Source organism: Marmota flaviventris, chromosome 13 (assembly GCF_047511675.1).
Source record: "Marmota flaviventris isolate mMarFla1 chromosome 13, mMarFla1.hap1, whole genome shotgun sequence".
Taxonomy (NCBI): domain Eukaryota; kingdom Metazoa; phylum Chordata; class Mammalia; order Rodentia; family Sciuridae; genus Marmota; species Marmota flaviventris.
This window is the reverse complement of record NC_092510.1, coordinates 83,559,188-83,578,640: the sequence shown is the minus strand read 5'-3', so window position 1 is coordinate 83,578,640 and position 19,453 is coordinate 83,559,188. Positions and strand designations below refer to the sequence as shown.

General features: G+C 37.2%; 1 protein-coding gene across 3 annotated transcripts in view; it reads right to left on the bottom strand.

The window, feature by feature from the left end:
* Hsdl2 (hydroxysteroid dehydrogenase like 2) overlaps window positions 1–19,453 on the bottom strand; it is a 67,325-nt gene that overhangs the window by 41,149 nt on the left and 6,723 nt on the right. For all 3 annotated transcript variants that reach the window (XM_071600841.1, XM_027943039.3, XM_071600842.1), the window contains 5 exons: window positions 12,408–12,571; window positions 11,333–11,431; window positions 9,017–9,131; window positions 6,394–6,497; window positions 4,127–4,225 (listed from right to left, as the gene is read on the bottom strand). In XM_071600841.1, coding sequence (XP_071456942.1) covers window positions 4,127–4,225; window positions 6,394–6,497; window positions 9,017–9,131; window positions 11,333–11,431; window positions 12,408–12,571 — 581 coding nt within the window. The remainder of the gene's footprint in view (window positions 1–4,126; window positions 4,226–6,393; window positions 6,498–9,016; window positions 9,132–11,332; window positions 11,432–12,407; window positions 12,572–19,453) is intronic.

Sequence of the window (19,453 nt, the reverse complement as noted above, 5' to 3'; positions counted from 1 at the left end):
TTCGCCAGGATTTTATTGAGAATTTTTGCATCCAATTTCATTAGAGATATTGGTCTGTAGTTTTCTTTCTTTGAAGTGTCTTTGTCTGGTTTCGGGATCAGGGTGATGTTGGCCTCATAGAATGAATTTGGAAGAACTCCTTCTTTTTCTATTTCTTGAAATAGCTTGAAAAGTATTGGTATTAATTCTTCTTTGAAGGTTTTGTAGAACTCTGCTGTATACCCATCCGGTCCAGGGCTTTTTTTGGTTGGCAGTCTTTTGATGGCTTCTTCTATTTCTTCCTTTGTTATTGCTCTGTTTAAATTGTGTGTGTCTTCCTGACTCAATCTGGGCAGATCGTATGACTTAAGAAATTTATCGATATCTTCATTATCTTCTATTTTATTGGAATATAGGGTTTCAAAATACTTTCTAATTATCTTCTGTATTTCTGTAGTGTCTGTTGTGATATTGCCTTTTTCATCCCTTATGTTAGTAATCTGAGTTCTCTCTCTTCTCTTCATTAGCATGGCTAAGGGCCTGTCGATCTTATTTATTTTTTCAAAGAACCAACTTTCAGTTTTTTCAATTTTTTCAATGGTTTTTTTTTTTGTTTCAATTTCGTTGATTTCTGCTCTAATTTTAATTATTTCTTGTCTTCTACTACATTTGCTGTTGTTTTTCTCTTCCTTTTCTAGGTTTTTGAGGTGTAGTGTGAGTTCCTTTATTTGTTGGTTTTTTCTTTTTTGAGGAAAGAACTCCAAGAAATGAATTTCCCTCTTAAAACTGCTTTCATTGTGTCCCATAGATTCCGGTATGTTGTGTCTGTATTGTCATTTGTCTCTAAGAACTTTTTTATCTCCTCCTTTATGTCTTCTGTAACCCATTGATCATTCAGTAACATATTGTTCATTTTCCATGTGATGTAGGATTTTTCCTTCCTTCTTTTATCATTGATTTCCAGTTTCATTCCATTATGATCAGATATGGTGCATGGTATTATCTCCACGCCTTTATATTTACTAAGAGTTGCCCTATGGCATAATATATGGTCTATCTTTGAGTAGGATCCATGTGCTGCTGAGAAGAACGTGTATCCACTTGATGATGGTTGATATATTCTATATATGTCAGTTAAGTCTAGGTTATTGATTGTGCTATTGAGTTCTATAGTTTCTTTATTCAGCTTTTGTCTAGAGGATCTGTCTCATGGCGAGAGCGGTGTGTTGAAGTCACCCATAATTATTGTGTTGTAGTCTATTTGACTCTTGAACTTCAGGAGAGTTTGTTTTATGAACGTTGCAGCACCATTGTTTGGTGCATACAAATTGATAATTGTTATGTCTTGTTGGTGGATGGTTCCTTTTAACAGTATATAGTGTCCTTCTTTATCCCTTTTGATTAACTTAGGTTTGAAGTTGATTTTATTCGATATGAGTATGGCCACTCCTGCTTGCTTCCGAGGGCCATGTGAGTGGTATGATTTTTCCCAACCTTTTACCTTCAGCCTATGTAAGTCTTTTCCTATCATATGAGTCTCCTGAAGGCAGCATATTGTTGGATTTGTTTTTTTGATCCAGTTTACTAGCCTATGTCTCTTGATTGGTGAGTTTAGGCCATTAACATTTAAAGTTACAATTGAAATATGATTTGTACTTCTAGTCATGTTTATTTATTTATTTATTTTAGTTTGGCTAGTTTTTACTTTTTGGTTATTTTCCTCCCCCTTTACTGAGATACCTCCCGCTGTTAGTTTTGGGCACTATTTTTCAATTCCTCTTCTTGTAGTATTTTGCTCAAAATGCTTTGCAGTGCTGGTTTTCTGGCTGCGAATTCTTTTAGCTTTTGTTTATCATGGAAGATTTTAATTTCATTGTCAAATCTGAAGCTTAATTTTGCTCAATACAGTATTCTTGGTCCAAAAAATACTTAAAAAAAAAAAAAAAGCTGGGGACAGTGGTGCATGCCTCTAATCCCAGAAACTTGAGAGGCTGAGGCAAGAGGGTTGCAAGTTTGAGGCCAGCCTCAGCAACTCAGTGAGACCCCAAGCAATTTAGAAAGACCCTGTTCTCTAAATAAATAGAATAAAGGTATTTAAAAAAAAATTCTATCATTGCTGGGTGAGGTAGTATACATCTGTACTCCCAAGTATCTTGGGAGGCTGCAGTAGGAGAATCACAAGTTTGAAGCCGGCCTCAACAACTTAGTGAAGCTTTCTAAGCAACTTAGCAAGACCCTGTCTCAAAGCAAAAAGGACTGGCGAGATAGCTCAGAGGTAAAGGGTAAAGTACCTCTGTGTTCAATCCCCAACACCCAAAAAACAAAACAAAACAAAAAGAGTCTAATACAAAGCATATTTTGTGACAAAGTGTTAATATCTCATGTACTTACTCAGATGGGCATCTGGGTTTGTTTGTTTGTTTTAATCCAGGAGCACTTTACCACTGCGCTACATCCCCAGCTTTTTTGTTTTGAGACAGGGTCTCACTAAGTTGCTTAGGGCCTTGCTAAGTCACTGAGGCTGGCTTTGAATTTTTTTAAAAAATATTTTTATTTTAGTTGTAGATGGACACACAATATCCTTTTTATTAATTTATTGTTGTTTTTTTTTTTTTTTTTTTAATGTGGTGCTGAGCCTCAAACCCAGTGCTTCACACATGCAAGGCAAGCACTCTACCACTGAGCTATAGCCCCAGCCCCTGGCTTTGAATTTTTGATTCTCCCACCTCAGCTCCTGAGTCACCACACTTAGCAAGATGGGCATTTTATAAATATAACAGTATGCAAAAACACAAAATACAAAATCCAAAACGATGCTGACAGCACAGTACACCGCAGAAATCAGCTGTTACCCTCATATGACTGTAGCTGACTGGAAGTGGCAACTCGTTGCTATTGTCCAGTACCATGGAATATGTGGTACTGCATACTCTTAGCCAGTGAAAGAACAAAATTCAAAATCAGAAGTATTGAAAGTTGAACTACTTTCACATCATTGAAGAGTTGGAAAATCATTAAGTCAAACCATCGTAAGTTGGGGACTGTCTATATCTAGTCTCCCTCCTCTGTTCTCTGCTGGCCCCATGTGTCCTCTTCTCCCAGAAGGAATCAAAGTCCTTCTCAGTCGCTTCTCTTACATAATCATTAGACATACATTTTCAGGGATGAGACGCCCATTTAGATTGAAGAGGAAAGAAATTAAGGCTTTCCTGGGCAATATCTATTAAGTATATAAAAATATATGATGAAATAAGTTATCTTCTCTTTTTCTTTCTTTAAGCTATTTTGATATAAAAGTGGTAAGTAAAAAACCCACAAGAAAGAAAGATTTTCAGCAGCCAGGAGGCCATCAATTTGTCATACCAAAACTGAAAATGTTGGGACTGGGGTTGTGGCTAAGCGGTAGAGCGCTCGCCTCACACGCACGAGACCCTGGGTTCGATCCTCAGTACCACATAAAAATAAGTAAGTGAAATAAAGTTATTGTGTCCTACAACTAAAAAATAAATATTTTTTTAAAAACTGTAAATTTATATACAAAGCCCAGGCACATGAAGACTCTCCTATCATCCAAGAAGGCTCTGGGCACTCTGTGAACTCACAAGAACTTATATCAAACTATACATAATGCAGCCTTTTATAAAAGCAAAGATAAAAATAGTAGGAATATAAGAAAGTTAAAAAGCATTTTGGGGGATATGTAAGGAGAAAACAAAAGCATAAGAATCTGTAGAATTTAGGAAGGTACCAAAGACAAGACAGGGAAGAGGTTAGGGAAGCATAGCTTCTCCTGTTGGCCTTCATGAGAATCTCCACACGGCCCAGTGTTCAGTGTTCCTAATACAGCTTCAGCTGAAGAGTCAGCCATGTAGCCCCAGTCAAAAATGAAAGGTGACAGATTAGGCTCTTATGCTGCAGAATAAAAATTGTTTCCAAGCAGACTGATATTACTGTTGATAGTCTACCCAGGCCCACTCCAAGATGCAGTTCAAGAGTGCCAACAAGAATAGGGCTGGGGGTGCAGCTCAGTGGTTCAGAGCTTGCCTAGGGCATCCAAGGGTGAGGTTCTGGGTTCAATCCCCAGCACCAGGGGAAAGGGGGACAATAAATGCAAATCTAATAAAGGTACCTCTAAACAAGTACATACCTGTTCTAGGCCATAAGGCATTGACTGCAATTTCACCTCTAAATTCTTCTGCCATTCCAAGTACACACATAGACATACCATATTTAGCAATGGTATAAGCTGCAAACAAACCACAAATAATAATAATGTAATTCAGAAACAAATTAATTTGTGAGTATACATAACCAAATTATTTCTGTTACTATTTTCTCTCTGAAAGATTGATCTATCTCCATCCCCCCACTACCCCAGTACTACTGGGGACCTTGTGCATACTAGGCTAGCATTCTACCACTGAACTATATTCCATAACTCCCTGATATATTTTTGAGAATTTTTTTCAATAATATTAAAAGATACAAAATACAGTTTTTAATGTGCTAAGCTTTGAATAACAGTTTTTATGGAACTAGTTGAGCAGAGATGAACCCGTTTTAAATATTTCCATCCTAATATTTGATTAAAAGAAAAGATGAATAAACTTTTGTTTTTCTTAATATTATAGGAATAAATTGCATTACTACTTCTTAATTTGTTTTTTTTTTTTCTTTTTAAAAAACAAAGGTGATTATTATTTTTTAAATATTTTTTTTAGTTATTGATGGACCTTTATTTTATTCATTTATTTATATGTGGTGCTGAGAATTGAACCCAGAGCCTCACACATGTGGGACAAGCGCTCTACCACTGAGCCACAACCCCAACCCCAAAGGTGATTATTTAAAGAGAAACCACAAACCATTAAACAAGAACATGAGCTGGGGGTATGGCCCAGTAGTTGAGTATGTACTTAGTACATGAAAGGCCCCAGGTTTGATCTTCAGTACCACAAAAAATAAATATTAATAACAACAAAAAGTTGCAAATTCACTTAATCGATTAAAGCAGAACTTCTTTTGTTTTGTTTTAGGGGTTCCCATTCCAAGTGCCTTTCCAAATGTTAGTGAATTCTACTGCAACATGAACCAAGTATTTGACATAATGATCTTAAAACAGGCACATACTATACATAAATCTTGTTACTTAGCATATTCACCTAAAATCATTAAATCAACTTTATCTATCTATCTATCTATCTATCTATCTATCTGCAGTACTAGGGATTGAGCCCAGAGGTGCTTTACCACTGAACTACATCCCCAGCCCTTTTAATTTTTTATCTTGATATATAAATTCTCACTGAGCTGCCCAGGCTCACTTTGAACTTGTGATCCTCCTGCCTCAGCCTCCCAGGTCACTAGTCTTACAGGCATGCATCACCATGTCCAGTGATTAATAAAAAATTGTTGAGAGCCATTGCCAAGTAGGTATGACGCATAGCATGACCCAGGTCATTTGCAGTGACATTGCATGAAAGGTGACCTTGCTCAAGGACCAGGGCGGATCCAGGTTTAGGGTGTATCCTGTTGGGATTAGGGAGTATCCCGCTCCTTGGGTTTAGGGTGGTTCCAGGTTTAAGGTGTACCCTGCTGGGAATAGGGCATATCCTGCTGCCTCAGGCGCGCCCGCTCCTTGAGTTCCCCGCTCCTTGAGTTCCCATTGAGTTCTCGCGGAATTCAGAGAGTATTTGGGATTCAGAGCCCGGTGGAGTGGAAGTGTGGATTTTGCCCAGAACGTGCATGTAGAGTGCCGGGGTGACAGTTCGGGAATAAAGAATTGCTGTTTGAATCTACAAGGCTGTGAGTGGCTCGTGATTTTGTGCCCAGCCAGAGTGTGGCAAAAAATCTTAAAACTATACCTTTATTTTTGTGTATTTAATCAACTTATTAAAGGAAAAATTACATACAGTAAAACATACCCACTGGGATGTGAAAGAGTTTCCTGGGATAATAAAAATCCATATGTTGGGCTGGGGTTGTAGCTCAGTGGTTCAGTGTTTGCCTAGCAAGTGTAAGGCACTGGGTTCGATCCTCAGCACCACATAAAAATAAATAAATAAAATAAAGGTATTGTGTCCATCTACAACTAAAAATATAAAACAACAACAAAAAAAAAGAAATCCATATCTTGATTTGGGTAATGGTTATACAGGTATATACATAATCAAAACTCACTGAACCACTAAGATCTGTGCACTTTCTTGAATGTATGTTATACTTCAATTTTTTAAATTATAAATTTCTAACATTATAGATAAATTATTACTAATCTACTTTCCAAAATGCTACCTATTGATTTGGGACAGAAAATTTACCACTGAGTACTATGTACAGGTTATGATTACATAATAAACACACTGACTTAATTCAAAACAAATCAGTAAACCATCCCCTGACCCTACTACCTACCACAGTGCTGTTTGAACCACATTGGATTTAGGTTCAGTGGTGGACTGAGATTGAGGATATGAGCAATTTTACTCTTTTTCAAAAAGGGAATACATGCTTTAGATCTGGAAAGTAGAAGCAAACACAAGTCAAGTTAATCGCTTTCTCACAACTTCTGCACTTTTTAGAGAAACTCAACTTGCTTAGTTTTCTATAGTTTTCTAGAAAGAAGATAGAAAAGCAACTAATTTTCATGCTTTGAAACTTTACTGAATAGCCTGAGTACATAATCTGCTTGACGAAAAAAAAATCTTTGATACATTAGTTTTATGTCCAGCTAAGATTATCCTCAACCCCAACTGTGCTAAATTCTCCCTCCCCAGCACACACACTTTTACAGAAACAGTTAATGTACTTTTCAGTTGCCACTGTAGTAAAGAACATGGGTATTCAGCTGGGTGTATAATCCCAGCTACTCTGGAGGCTAAAATAAAAGGATTACAAACTCAAGGCCAGCCTCAGCAATTTAGCAAGACCTTGTCTCAAGATTAACAATAAAAAGGGCTGGGGGGAAAACTCAAGTTTAAAAAAGAAGAAACAACAACATGGGTGTTGCTCAAGTCAGACGGTCCTGGGTTCAAATTCTGCTTCTGCCCCTTCCCAAATGACATAGCATTCTAATTTTTTTCCCCAAGGGGCACTCTACCACTGAGCCACATCCCCAGCCTTTTTTTGTATTTTATTTAGAGACAGAGTCTCACTGAGTTGCCTAGTGCCTTGCTTTTTGCTGAGGCTGGCTTTGAACTCATGATCATCCTGCCTCAGTCTCCTGAGCCTCTAGGATTACAGGCATGGGCCACCACACCCAGGATATTCTAATTTTTAGTTTTCCTCTATAAATGTTGGTAACACCCACCACAGTCATGACAATCTGGAACTGAACAAAGGATTAAACTTTAAGTAGTAAGTTACAATTGAAAGGACACTCACAGAGTCCACGCAAAGTCCAAAGACTATGCCTCATACCAGAATCTCACAAGAGATTTACTGTCAGTAGCACAAGGCAAACCAACAACGCTGTCCCTCCAAGGAGAGCAACAGCATGTCGGCCCTCACAGAGCAGCTTTATAGCCCGCAAGAGGAATTTCATAAGCTGCTTTATAGCCCGCAAGAGGAATTTCTTAAGTTGCATCATAAGCTGGGGTGGGGTTGACTGTTTAGCAGGCGCATGTTAAGCAGCATTGCCCCAGAATCAAAACTTTGGAACCTCTAGATAAAATGGTTCCTTGACCTAAAATGGCAAATCTGATGCCAATATTGATCTGATGCCAGTAAAATCATCTTATAGCTAAACAATATATTAAGCTTAATTATTATATAGCTTTATTTCATATTCAAGTCACGCTATATTTTCAAACCTGGTCCATTCTTCTTCCAAGTCGTTTTAAAAAAAAAAACTTCTAAATGTTCGAAATGTACAATACTCTTATTCCCAACTGCAACATCTTGTTAAATTTACAAACCAAATACAATCAACATGACTAAAGGGTTTTGTTAGGCCGGTTTGAGGTGCCTAAGGGGATAAAGCACCAGGCAACCTGTGGGCCAGAAAGAACAACCAATCAGGCACCGACAGATAGGCAGTGATGGTGCCTCATAACCACCTGTCAATCGGCGGGGTCTCTTGACCAATCCTGGAAGGACACAGATCCCCCAACCAACCCCAGGAGGACAAGCGACTCTAAAAACCTCCCTTTCCTGTCTCAAGCCCTCCCTTCCTGCCCTAAGCCCAATAAAATTCCAATCTGGCTGAGCCTGGGCAAGACTCTCTGAGACCCGCTCTGTTGGACTCGCGGGTCTCATCAGGGATCGAATCTCAATAAAGCCTTGTTCAGCAGCTTTTAATCTGCCTCCTTTTGATCACTGGTGCCTGACGTTACAGGTTTTTGTACATACGGTTTTTCATTTCATTTATTCTTCTTTTGTGTGTGTGTGTGTGTGTGGTACTAGGGATTGATCCCAGGGCCACAAGCTAGGCAAGTGCTCTACCACTGAGCTACATCCCCAGTCCCCATTTTTTGTTATTGTTATTTATTTTTTTTTTTTAGACAGGGTCTTACTAAGTAGCTGAGTGAAGCCATGAACTTGCAATCCTCCTGCCTCAGCCTCCCAAGAAGCTGGCATTAATAGGCATAAGGTACTTCACTTTTATGGGGTAAAGTGAGGAGGGGGAAAGAATATTATACCCTATTTTCATCAAATCATCAATAGAAACCAACTAAATCTATTCCAGACTATATCTTATACTCACAGGAAAGAATGCATTTCATTTACACTGTAAACATGAGCTTTCCCTTGATCTGTGAGACAAAACCTTTCCATCTTCCCCTTGCAGGCCTGGCACTTATTAGCATTAATCCTGTATCAAGTACATTTTTCACATCAACAAGCCCTGTCTTTTATATTATATGAAATCTCTTAGAACCACACTTACAATACTACTATCTTCAGCTTAATAAAATAGTAAAATGTATCTGCTAGCTTAAAACTATATTGCTAATTCAGTTCACATCAGTTTGTGACGAGGTAAATTCTTTGAGAAAACACTGTGACTCTCCCCCCACAACTTTTCCTTGTGACTCACGTGAGGTAGGTGCCTCTGGTGTTCACACTCATCATCAAGTCCACTCTCTTTGTAGGTGTTTCCAATGTGTTGGTCAAGCTAATAGCACTGGCATTATTCACCAAAATGTCAATTCCTGTTTCCAAAATAATCAGTTTCATTTTAATGGAAGGGACACTTTATCACACACATGCACACACGGCACACAAATAAAAGCATTTACTCTACATTGTTGAACTCTTGGTTGATTCACAAATATCACTTTTAGATAATAAGATTCAGTAGCTGTTTCAAAATAGCACCACATGGGGCTGGGGTCATAGGTCAGTGGTACAACACTTGCCTCGCATTTATGAGGCACTGGGTTTGATCCTCAGCACCACATAAAAAAATAAATAAATAAAGTTATTAAAAAAAAAAACAGCACCACATGATTTGTAGCAGTACAATGGAAATACAGGCAATCACCAGCACTCCATGGAAAATTCTAGGAGGCTTAGTCCTCAATGGTTTATAGCTTCCGTCCTACTTGTTCTTTTACCTCCTGGTCTTCCCTCCCTGTCTCCATGAATCCTAAGTCAAATTCTTCTCTGGCATGTCTCCAAGGCCTGTGCCCCTACCAAGTACACTAGTCTCCCTTTCCCCCAAGACCCTATTTTTAAGGCAAGGGCTTCTTTCTGTTCTTGAAACTGGGAAGAGAAAGACTTTAAGTTTCAATCCCATAAAAAGGATCAAAATGGATCAATTTTGTTTTAGTGACTCATATACACACATAAATAATAACTAGCTGGGTGCAGTGACAATACAAATTTGAGGACAGCCTCAGCAATTTAGTGACACCATAAGCAACTGAGTGAGACTGTCTCAAAATAAAAAATAAACAGTGCTGTGCATGTGGCTCAATGTTCAAGCACCCGTGGGTTCAATCCCCAGGGCCAAAAAAAACCCACAAATCTTTAACTGATTTCTGTATACTGTATCTAGTTCTATATACTCTATCCAGTTTCTACTATGTATCATTTATAGTTATATGCTTAATGAAATAATACCAAATAAAAATGGCAAAATATAAAATATGTCAAATATTTTCCTTTGTTTCCACATGTTCTTTGTTATTCTTTTTTAAAGTTCACTTAATGACTGTTGCACAATATGAATGAACTTAATGCTACTGAACTATATATTTAAAAATGGTCAGAATGGAAAATTTTGTCTTTTGCCACAATTTTTAAAAATAAAAAAAAAATGAATGCAAAAAAAGGAGAGGACAGTTAATATTCCATAAAGTAGGAATACTACAATTTCTACTTCTTGGGTTAGACAGCTTCTAAGAACATCTTTTATTATTCTGCTAACTTTTCTAATCCCCTTTCTCAAAACATGTGGAAAACTATTTAAATAAGATCATTAAATTCACTAAAATACTTTAGTCATAAGCACCCTTTCTTCATAGACAGTAACATTATAAAATTTGGGTCATATTCTCATTTCTCAATTTCCATACACTTCAGTACCAATTTCTGTTACTATTTTTTTTCTTTCTTTCTCACTTTTTTTTTTTTTTAATAGTATTGGGGATTAAACCGATCAGTGTTTCACCACTGAGCTGCATTCCCAGCCTTTTTTATTTTTTATTTGGAGATAAGGTCTTGCTAAGTTGCCAAGACTGGCATCAAACTTGTGATCCTCTTGCCTCCCAGCCTTCCATTAGTCACCTGGTAGGCATCTTGGTTATCAAATTGACTGTCCCGGTATCACAATGCTTATGTATTAGGAATCCTTATTTTACTTAACAATGGCCCTAAAATGTAAAAGTAGTGATGGTGGCATTTCAGATAAGCAACAGAAAAGCCATAAAGTGCTTTAAGTAAGAAGGTGAAAGTTCTCAAGGAAATAAAAATTTCATCATGTTGAGGCTGCTAAGAACTACAGTAAGAATGAATCTTCTACAGATGACACTGTGAAGAAGGAAAAAGGAATGTGGGCTAGTTATGCTAACGTGCTCGGGTGAGTTATACACCTCAAAGTTCAGGCTATGAAAGGGAGAAACCACAGTCAGACAACTTATTATAATCATATTATTATCACTGCTCTATTTTATTATTGATTATTGTTGTTAATCTCTTACTGACCTAATTTACAACTGAACTTTATCATATTGTATGTATAGGAAAAAACACAGAATTTATAGGGCTCAGTTATTATCCATGGTTTTGGGCATCCACTGGGTGTTCTGATACTATCTACACTTTATCAATATCCAATAATCATCCACTGGGTGTTATTATACCTATATTTTATCAATAGTCAATAATTACTTCAGAATTAAGGCACTACCTCCAAATTTCTCAACCGCTTTCTCCACTGCGTCGTTGATTTGCTGTTCATCTCTCACGTCAACAACACATGGCAAGGCTCTCCCTCCAGCTGCTTCAACTACAAAGGGCAAACAAACAGAAAAGCATCAGCACACTCAAATACTGTATACCTTCCATTCTGATATAACCATCCAAAGAAAAAAGTACCCTATTTTCAGAAAATCAATATAAATTACTACAGTGTTATAACCACTAGTGACTCTACCACTCAGTAGGACAGACTGACTAACCACATCCAGCTTCACACTAGCTAGGCCAACTCTATTAAAAAAAAAAAAAAAAGGAAGGCAATTTAAAAAAACTTTTAACATGGAAAATTTCACAAAGTACACAAAAATAACAGGCTAGTTTAAAGAATTATCATTAATATATCACCTATCTTCAACATTGCTTCTGTTTTGCCAGTTTATCTTCCCCTTCCCTTGTTTTGTTTGTTTGTACTTTAAAATAATCCCCAGCATCATTTCACTCATAAGCACTTCCTGCTCATTTTCTCCAACATAACCAACAATGCTATAATCTTGATCAGCAAAACTGGACTTGAATATTTAAGCCTTTTCTCCTGCTACTGGGCCTAGCACAATCCCTGAAAATAAGCACAATTATTCATCAACTGAAAACATTAAGAGAACAACTTGCAAAGTGAACAGAGAATAAGAGTTTTTTTTAAATAATCACACCATCCCCCACTCAGATGGTCTCCTCTCCAATTTCACTCCATCACCCCCTCCCATTCAAGAATTATTGCCTGGTGGGGAGGAGGGTGCTGGGGATGAAACCCAGGGCCACCCATATGGTAGGCAACTGCCCTACCACTGAGCTACATCCCCAGCCCTGAGACATGATTTTTAACTGAAATCTCTCATATGGCTTAGACGTGCTAGAGAAGAAAAACAGTCAAAACTCCTGCTTTCAGGTAACAAAATAAATATTTCCTTAAACAGATAAAATTATCTTTAGGGTATTTTTCAAATAGCTTATACTATAGAGACCACTGTGAGGGCACTTCATGAAATGGCGACTGTCATACTCACTTTCTTCAGCAGCAGTATAGATTGTGCCTGAAAGTTTGGGGTGTGACTGGGTAGTCTTTGCAGCAATGACAATATTCGCTCCATCCTTTGCTGCTTTCAATGCAATAGCTTTGCCGATGCCACGGCTTGCACCTGTGATAAAAACTGTACATCCTGCTAGCTTCCTACAACAGAAAATGTGACCTTGTTAGAAAGTGCAATATTTTATTACTAACCAGTATCAGGAGCTCATGCATATTTTCATAATATACATATTTCCTCTTCTGTGACATTTTCTCTAAGCCCCTGCTGCCCATCTGATAGCTAATAACTCTGCTATACCCCCACTGCATAATGACTTATAAATTATTTATGACAACTGCAGTCTTACTGTGGTTTGGCAAACAAAATCTGCCCAAAGTAAATTTTAATGAGAAATTAATAAAATACTATACACAAACATGCATTATTTCACAAAAAGAAGTATTAACAAGGCTTATTTTTCAATGGTAGAATTATGCATAAATTTCATCAGGTTCTTTGTATTCTCTAATACTTTTCAAATTTTCTACAATGAATACATAACAAAGAAACTATGTAAAACAAATAATGGTTCAGTGGATGTTCATAGTAGTGGAAACAGCCCTAATGTCTATCAACTAATGAATAGATAAACAATGTAGCATATATCCATACAATAAAAGAAAATAAAATGCTTACATAAATGCTACCATAACATGAATGAATCAAATGCATTTTGCCAAGTGAAAAATGTAGTCACAAAGGACCACATGTGTTAGGACTGCATTTTGTATCCAGAATAGACAAGTCTATGGAAACACAAGATCAGGGGCTACCTAGAGCTGAGAGTAGGAGGGTTGGGAGTTGAGAGCTGAAAGTGAGTGGAAAAGTTTTTGTTTTATGGTGCTAGGAATTACACCCAAGGCCGCACATATGCTAGGAAAGGACTCCACCACTGATCTACAACCCCAACCCTTTTTATTTTCTTTTGCACAGGGTCTGGCTAAATTGCATCCTCCTTGCCTCAGTAGGTGGAATTATAGGCATGAATCATCACACACTCAGTTATTAAAAGGTTTTTAAATTGACTGTGGTGATTTTAGTAAATATACTAAAAGCCACTGAACTACATATTTAAAACAGGTGAAATGTTTGGTGTGAAGCACATCTTAGTAAAGCTGTTAACCAACCAACCTAGAGCACAGTGCAGGGGCACATGCCTGTAATCATGGTTACTAAGAAGGCTGAGGCAGGAGGACCACAAATTTAAGGCAAGATGACAACTTGGCAAGACTGTGTCTCAAAAAAAAAAAAAAATGGGATCGGGGCATCATAGTTCAGTGGGAGAGCACCCCTGGGTTCAATCTCCAGTATCAACAACCAAAGAGCCCCTAGAGGGCTCTAAAAGAGCTAAGTATTGATCAGAAATACTCTGAATGCATTGACAGTTCCTATGTCCACTTCATTCTTCACATCCTTCTATCTTACATTCCTAGTTGTTAGTGAGAAGGAAACATCTAAAATAAAGTAGGATGACAAAGAGGGAAACCTACCTTCTTGTTTGCTTTCTAAGGGCAAATAACCCAGCTTGCCTAAAGATAAAGGTGAAGAGAAGACAGCAAAAGTGACAATGGCAAAGAAAAAAGTGGTCATGGACAGGCAAGCATGTTAACAAAAGAAGGTATGGCTCCTGCCAAGCCCTGGAGGGTGGCTTGCACTCCTCAAGTAGGACAGCAGAGGTGAAAGGAGGAGAGGTTTTTAAATAAGGAATAACTATTTGATGAGAGGAAAGCAGAAAATGGGAGAAGGCAAAGGTAGAGACAGTTTCTGGTAAAATACAGCAAATATACAAAAAACACGTAAAGTGAATGTGCAAAGCTAAAAGAACAAAATGAAAATGAATGGTGGCATAACCAAGAAAAAAATATTGCCACCACCCTAGAAGCCAACTGTCTGTTTCTCTCCACTCTATCCTCCTTCCTTCTCCCACCCCACAAAGTAAAAACTACCTTAAATATTATCATTCTTCCCTGTTGTTGTTGTTTTTGTAATCATTTCTACTATCTGTGTATCAATCTCTTAACCAAGGGTCAGCAAATTATGGCCCACAAGCCAAATCTGACCACTGCCTATGTATGTCTGATCAAAGTTGAGAAAGTTTTTTTACAGATGAATATTTGTGATCAATTTGATAGAGCACTACCTTGAATACCAACTAAGAAAAACATTATCTCCCTGTTATTGACTGAATTATGTTCCCCCAAAAGACACGATGAAGTCCTAGACTCCAGTACCTCAGAATATGATCTTATTTGAAAACAGAATTGTTGCAGATAGAACTAGCTAAGATGAAGTCTTACTAGAGTAGGGTGTCCCTTAATGCAATTATTCCTGGTGTCCTCCTAAGAAGAAAGGAGACTATGTGAAGACAGCCACATGCCATGTTGTCAACACCATATGATTGGAGGGATACAGCTGCTAGAGGGGGATTACCCCTGACTGCTGGCACCGTCAAAAGCTAGGAAGACACGACCAAGGATTCTACTCAGCATTTCAGAAGGAACAGAGCCCTGCTGACACATGACTTCACACTTCATGCTTCCAGAACAATGAGAGAATAAATGTATTTCAAGGGCCTGGGGTTATAGCTCAGCAGTAGAGTACTTGCCTAGCATGTGTGAGCCCCTGCGCTTAATCCTCAGCACCACATAAAAAAAATTTTTTAAAATAACGATATTGTGTCCATCTACAACTAAAAAATAAATATTTTTTTAAAAAATTTGTTTCAAGGGCTGGGGATGTGGCTCAAGCGGTAGCGCGATCGCCTGGCATGCGCGGGGCACTGGGTTCGATCATCAGCACCATATAAAACAAAATAAAGATGTTGTGTCCACCGAAAACTGAAAAATAAATATTTAAAAAAAATTTTTGTTTCAAGCTACCCAGTTTGTGGTAGCAGCTCTAGGAAACTATTATACCACACTACCATCCCAAAAATAGAATTCCATTTTCCCCATTAGTAGATCTTGTGAAAAAAAAAAAGGAAATTGATATGTATATCTACATAAAGCTAAATATTTACTGTCTGGTACTTCTCAGAAAAGTTCTGCCTAACCATTGTTTAAACAACACACTGTTTAGGTTTTGTCTAATTTTGAACTTTATATAATAGATTCATATATATATATATATATATATATATATATATATATATATATATATATATGTTATTCTGAGATTTGCTTCTTTCAAACACTGGAGATTTAACCATGTTGATGCAAGTGACTATAATTTTTATTTTTATCAACTTATGAGAGTCCACATATGAACTATAAATTTTTTATTTATCCTGCTGCATATGGCCTTGGTGGAGGGTATTTTCCAGGTATTTTGTTGTTTGGCAGTATGAACAATGCTGTGATAAATACTGTTGAACCTATCTTCAGTCACACATGCAAGGGTTTCCCTAGAGCACATATCTATTAGTGTAACTGCTGGTTTAAAGGATATTGTTATGAATCAAAGATAACCACAAATTATTTGACATTCCTTCCATCAAGAAAAGGATTACATTTTCCCCTCCCTTTGAGTTTGGGTTAGCCTATGGCTTTTGTTGACTAAATGAATGTGACAGAAGCAACACTCTTGAACTTCCAAACCATAAAATGGTGGGCAGCTTCTACTTTCTCTTAGAAGCCAGATGCCATGCTGCTAGTGAGTAGATTAACAAATGATGAGAGGCCATGTGGAGAGACACCCTCCAGAGTGTCTCTCCACATGGCCTCTCATCATTTGTTGATGCTACTTAAGATATTTTAGCAAAGTTACCAGCTAGATGCAGCCATATGTATGCACTACATGGAGAAGAACCCAGGCAACCCAAAGAACTGTGAAAAATAAGTTGTTTTTGCCAGGCATGGTGGTGCACATAATCTCAGCAATCCTAGAGGTTGAGGCTTGAGTACTACAAGTTCAAGGCCAGCCTGAGCAACTTATTGAGATACTGTCTCAAAATAAAATTAAAACAAAACACGGGCAAGGGTTGTGGCTCAGTGGTATGGTGCTTGCCTAGCATGCCTGAGGCACTGGGTTCGATCCCCAGAACCATGTAAAAATAAAAAATAAAGGTATTATGCCCATATACAATTAAAAAATTAAAACAAAACAAAAAAGGAGCTGGGGATTGCAGCCCAGTGGGAGAGTACTTGCCTAGCATTTACACAATGCTCTAAGTTAATTCCCTATTACCTTAAAAAAAAGTTGTTTTAAAACACTAAAATTTGGAGTCATTTGTTACATGGCAATAGATAAATATACACTGAAGTTCAAGCAATACCAAAGTTCAAGCAATTTCTAAAGTGGTTAATTTTCTACTAGCAGTGTATGAGATGACAGTCCACACAACCCCCCCATCCTGCCCCAAGCACTTGGTAATGTCAGTTATTTAATTTTTTTTTTTTTTTTTTTGCTAATCTGGTAATATGAAATGCTGGTTTAAATTTACATTTCCCTGACTACTAATGAGGTTGAACATATTTTCATATTAATGGTCACTTAATGTTCCTTCTCCCAAGAAATTCCTAATAATTTGTTCTTCTATTTTTCTACATGGTTATTTTTCTTCTTATTGACTCATAAAGTCTATAAATTATATACATTCAAATATCTTCTCACTGTGGCTTGCCTTTTCACTATCTTTATATCTTTCGATGAAGAGAAATTCTTCATTTTTCATATAGCAGAATTTATGAACATTTACTTTTCATGGCCAATGCTTTTAGGGTAAGAAATTCTTCCTTACCTACAAGCATATAAAGCTTCCACATGTTTTATGGTTTGCCTTTTAAAGTTTTAAAGTTTAGGAAGCCAATCTATTTCTTCCCATGTATGATTAACCAACTGTCTAAAACTGAAAAACTTATCTTTCCTACAGTCTTCAATGTCAGCTTTATTAACTCCATAAATTTATAGACCTGCTCCTAAACTCTCTATTCTGTCCACTGGTCTACAGAGACCACACTGTCTTAATTATAATAGCTTTATTATTCTTGATAACTGATAGGGCAAAAAATTCCATTTGTTCTTCTTCAGGGGTTTCTTGGCTATACTTGGACCTCTGCTTTTTCACACATATTTTATCTATCTACACAGCAAAATTAGTTGGGATTTTGATAGAAATTATATTAAATTTATAACTCAGTTTGGTAAGAATTTGTGTCTTCATAACTGTTTTACAATCCATGAACATGGTATCACTCCCCATTTATTTAGGTTTTTAATGTTTTTTCATATAACTGTATAATTCTCTTTTTAAAAAAAAACAAAACTTTTTTTTTAGTTGTAGTTGGACATGATACTTTTATTTTATTTATTTATTTTTATGTGGTGCTGAGGATTGAACCCAGTGCCTCACATGTGCTAGGTGAGCGCTCTACTGCTAAGTCACAGTCCCAGCCCCATATAATTGTATAATTTTCTACAGAAAAGTATTACTCATTTTTTACTGACTTTATTCTTGGGTACTCCATTGTTTTTAACTTTTTTTCAAGTTTGTATTTGTAAATAATTTCAAACTTAAAGTTGTAAGAATAATATGAAGAATACACAAATATCTTTCACCCAGATTAGTAGTTGAACCTCATTGCTTTGTCATTTGTACTCCTGCTCATCCTCACTCTTGTCCTTCCATAGATCTTATTTTTTCCAAACCACTTAAGAGTAAGATGAATACATCAGGGCCTATCTTTTTATATATCCACAGTAGAGTTAACAACCTTAGTATATATAACATTAACACAATAACTACTTATATCTAATAAAACATCAGTATTTTAATTTTGTCAATGGACCCAACAATGCCCTAGAGCATTTTTTGCCCTCAAATACAGGACCCAGGTGAAGATCAGACTATTCCTTTACTTGTCATATCTCTTTCATCTCCTTTAATCTAGAACATTTTTGCAGCCTCTTGTCTTTTATAATATTGACCTTTTGAAAAATACAGTCCCAATTCCTTTTAATTTTTAAGAATTTTTTTAGTTGTTGATGGACCTTTATTTATTTATATGTAGTACTGAGAATCAAACCCAGTGCCTCGCACATGCTAGGCAAGCGCTCTACCACTGAGCCACAACCCCAAACACCCCCGTTACTTTTTTTTTTTTGGTACCAGGGATTGAAACTAAGGATGCTCAACCACTGAGCCACATCCACAACCCTCTTTGTATTTTATTTAGAGACAAGGTATCGCTGAGTTGCTTAGGACAACTTTGTGATCCTTTTGTCTCAGCCTCCTTAAGTTGCTGAGGCTGGCTTTAAACTCACAATCCTCCTGCTTCAGCTTCCCAAGCCACTGGGATTGGAGGCATGTGCCACTGCACCTGCACTCCTCCATTCCTTTAAAAAAAAAAATAGAATGAATCTCATTTTATTTTTATATTTATTTTTTAGTTGGACACAATATCTTTATTTATTTATCTTTAAGTGGTACTATGGATCGAACCCAGGGCCTCGCACATGCTAGGCAAGTGCTCTACCTCTGAGCCACACCTTAGCCCCTGTATCTTTTAGATTCATCTGGTATTTCCTCATTATCAGAGCCAAGCTATACATTCCCAGCCAGAATATGCAATACTATTTTCTTCAGTGTATCAGATCAGGAAGTACACAGTATCTACCTGGTCTTACTGGTAATGTTAATTTTATCATCCAACCAATATTATCAGATTTCTCCACTGTATAGTTACTAATATTCCTTTGCAACAAAAAACAATCAGTGTAAAGACAAAGATCACTTTTGTCAGGCACAGTGGTATATGCCTGTAATCCAGCTGCTGGGGAGGCTGAGACAAGAGGGTCACAAGTTTTAGGTCAGCCTCAGCAGCAACTTAGAGTGACCCTAAGCAACTTAGTGAGACCCTCCTCAAAATAAAAAATAAAAAGGGATGGAGATGTAGCTCAGTGGTAAAAGTGCTCCTGAGTCCAATCCTCAGTGCCAAAAAAGAAAAGGGAAAAAAAAAAAAAAAAGACAAAGACCACAGCTGGGG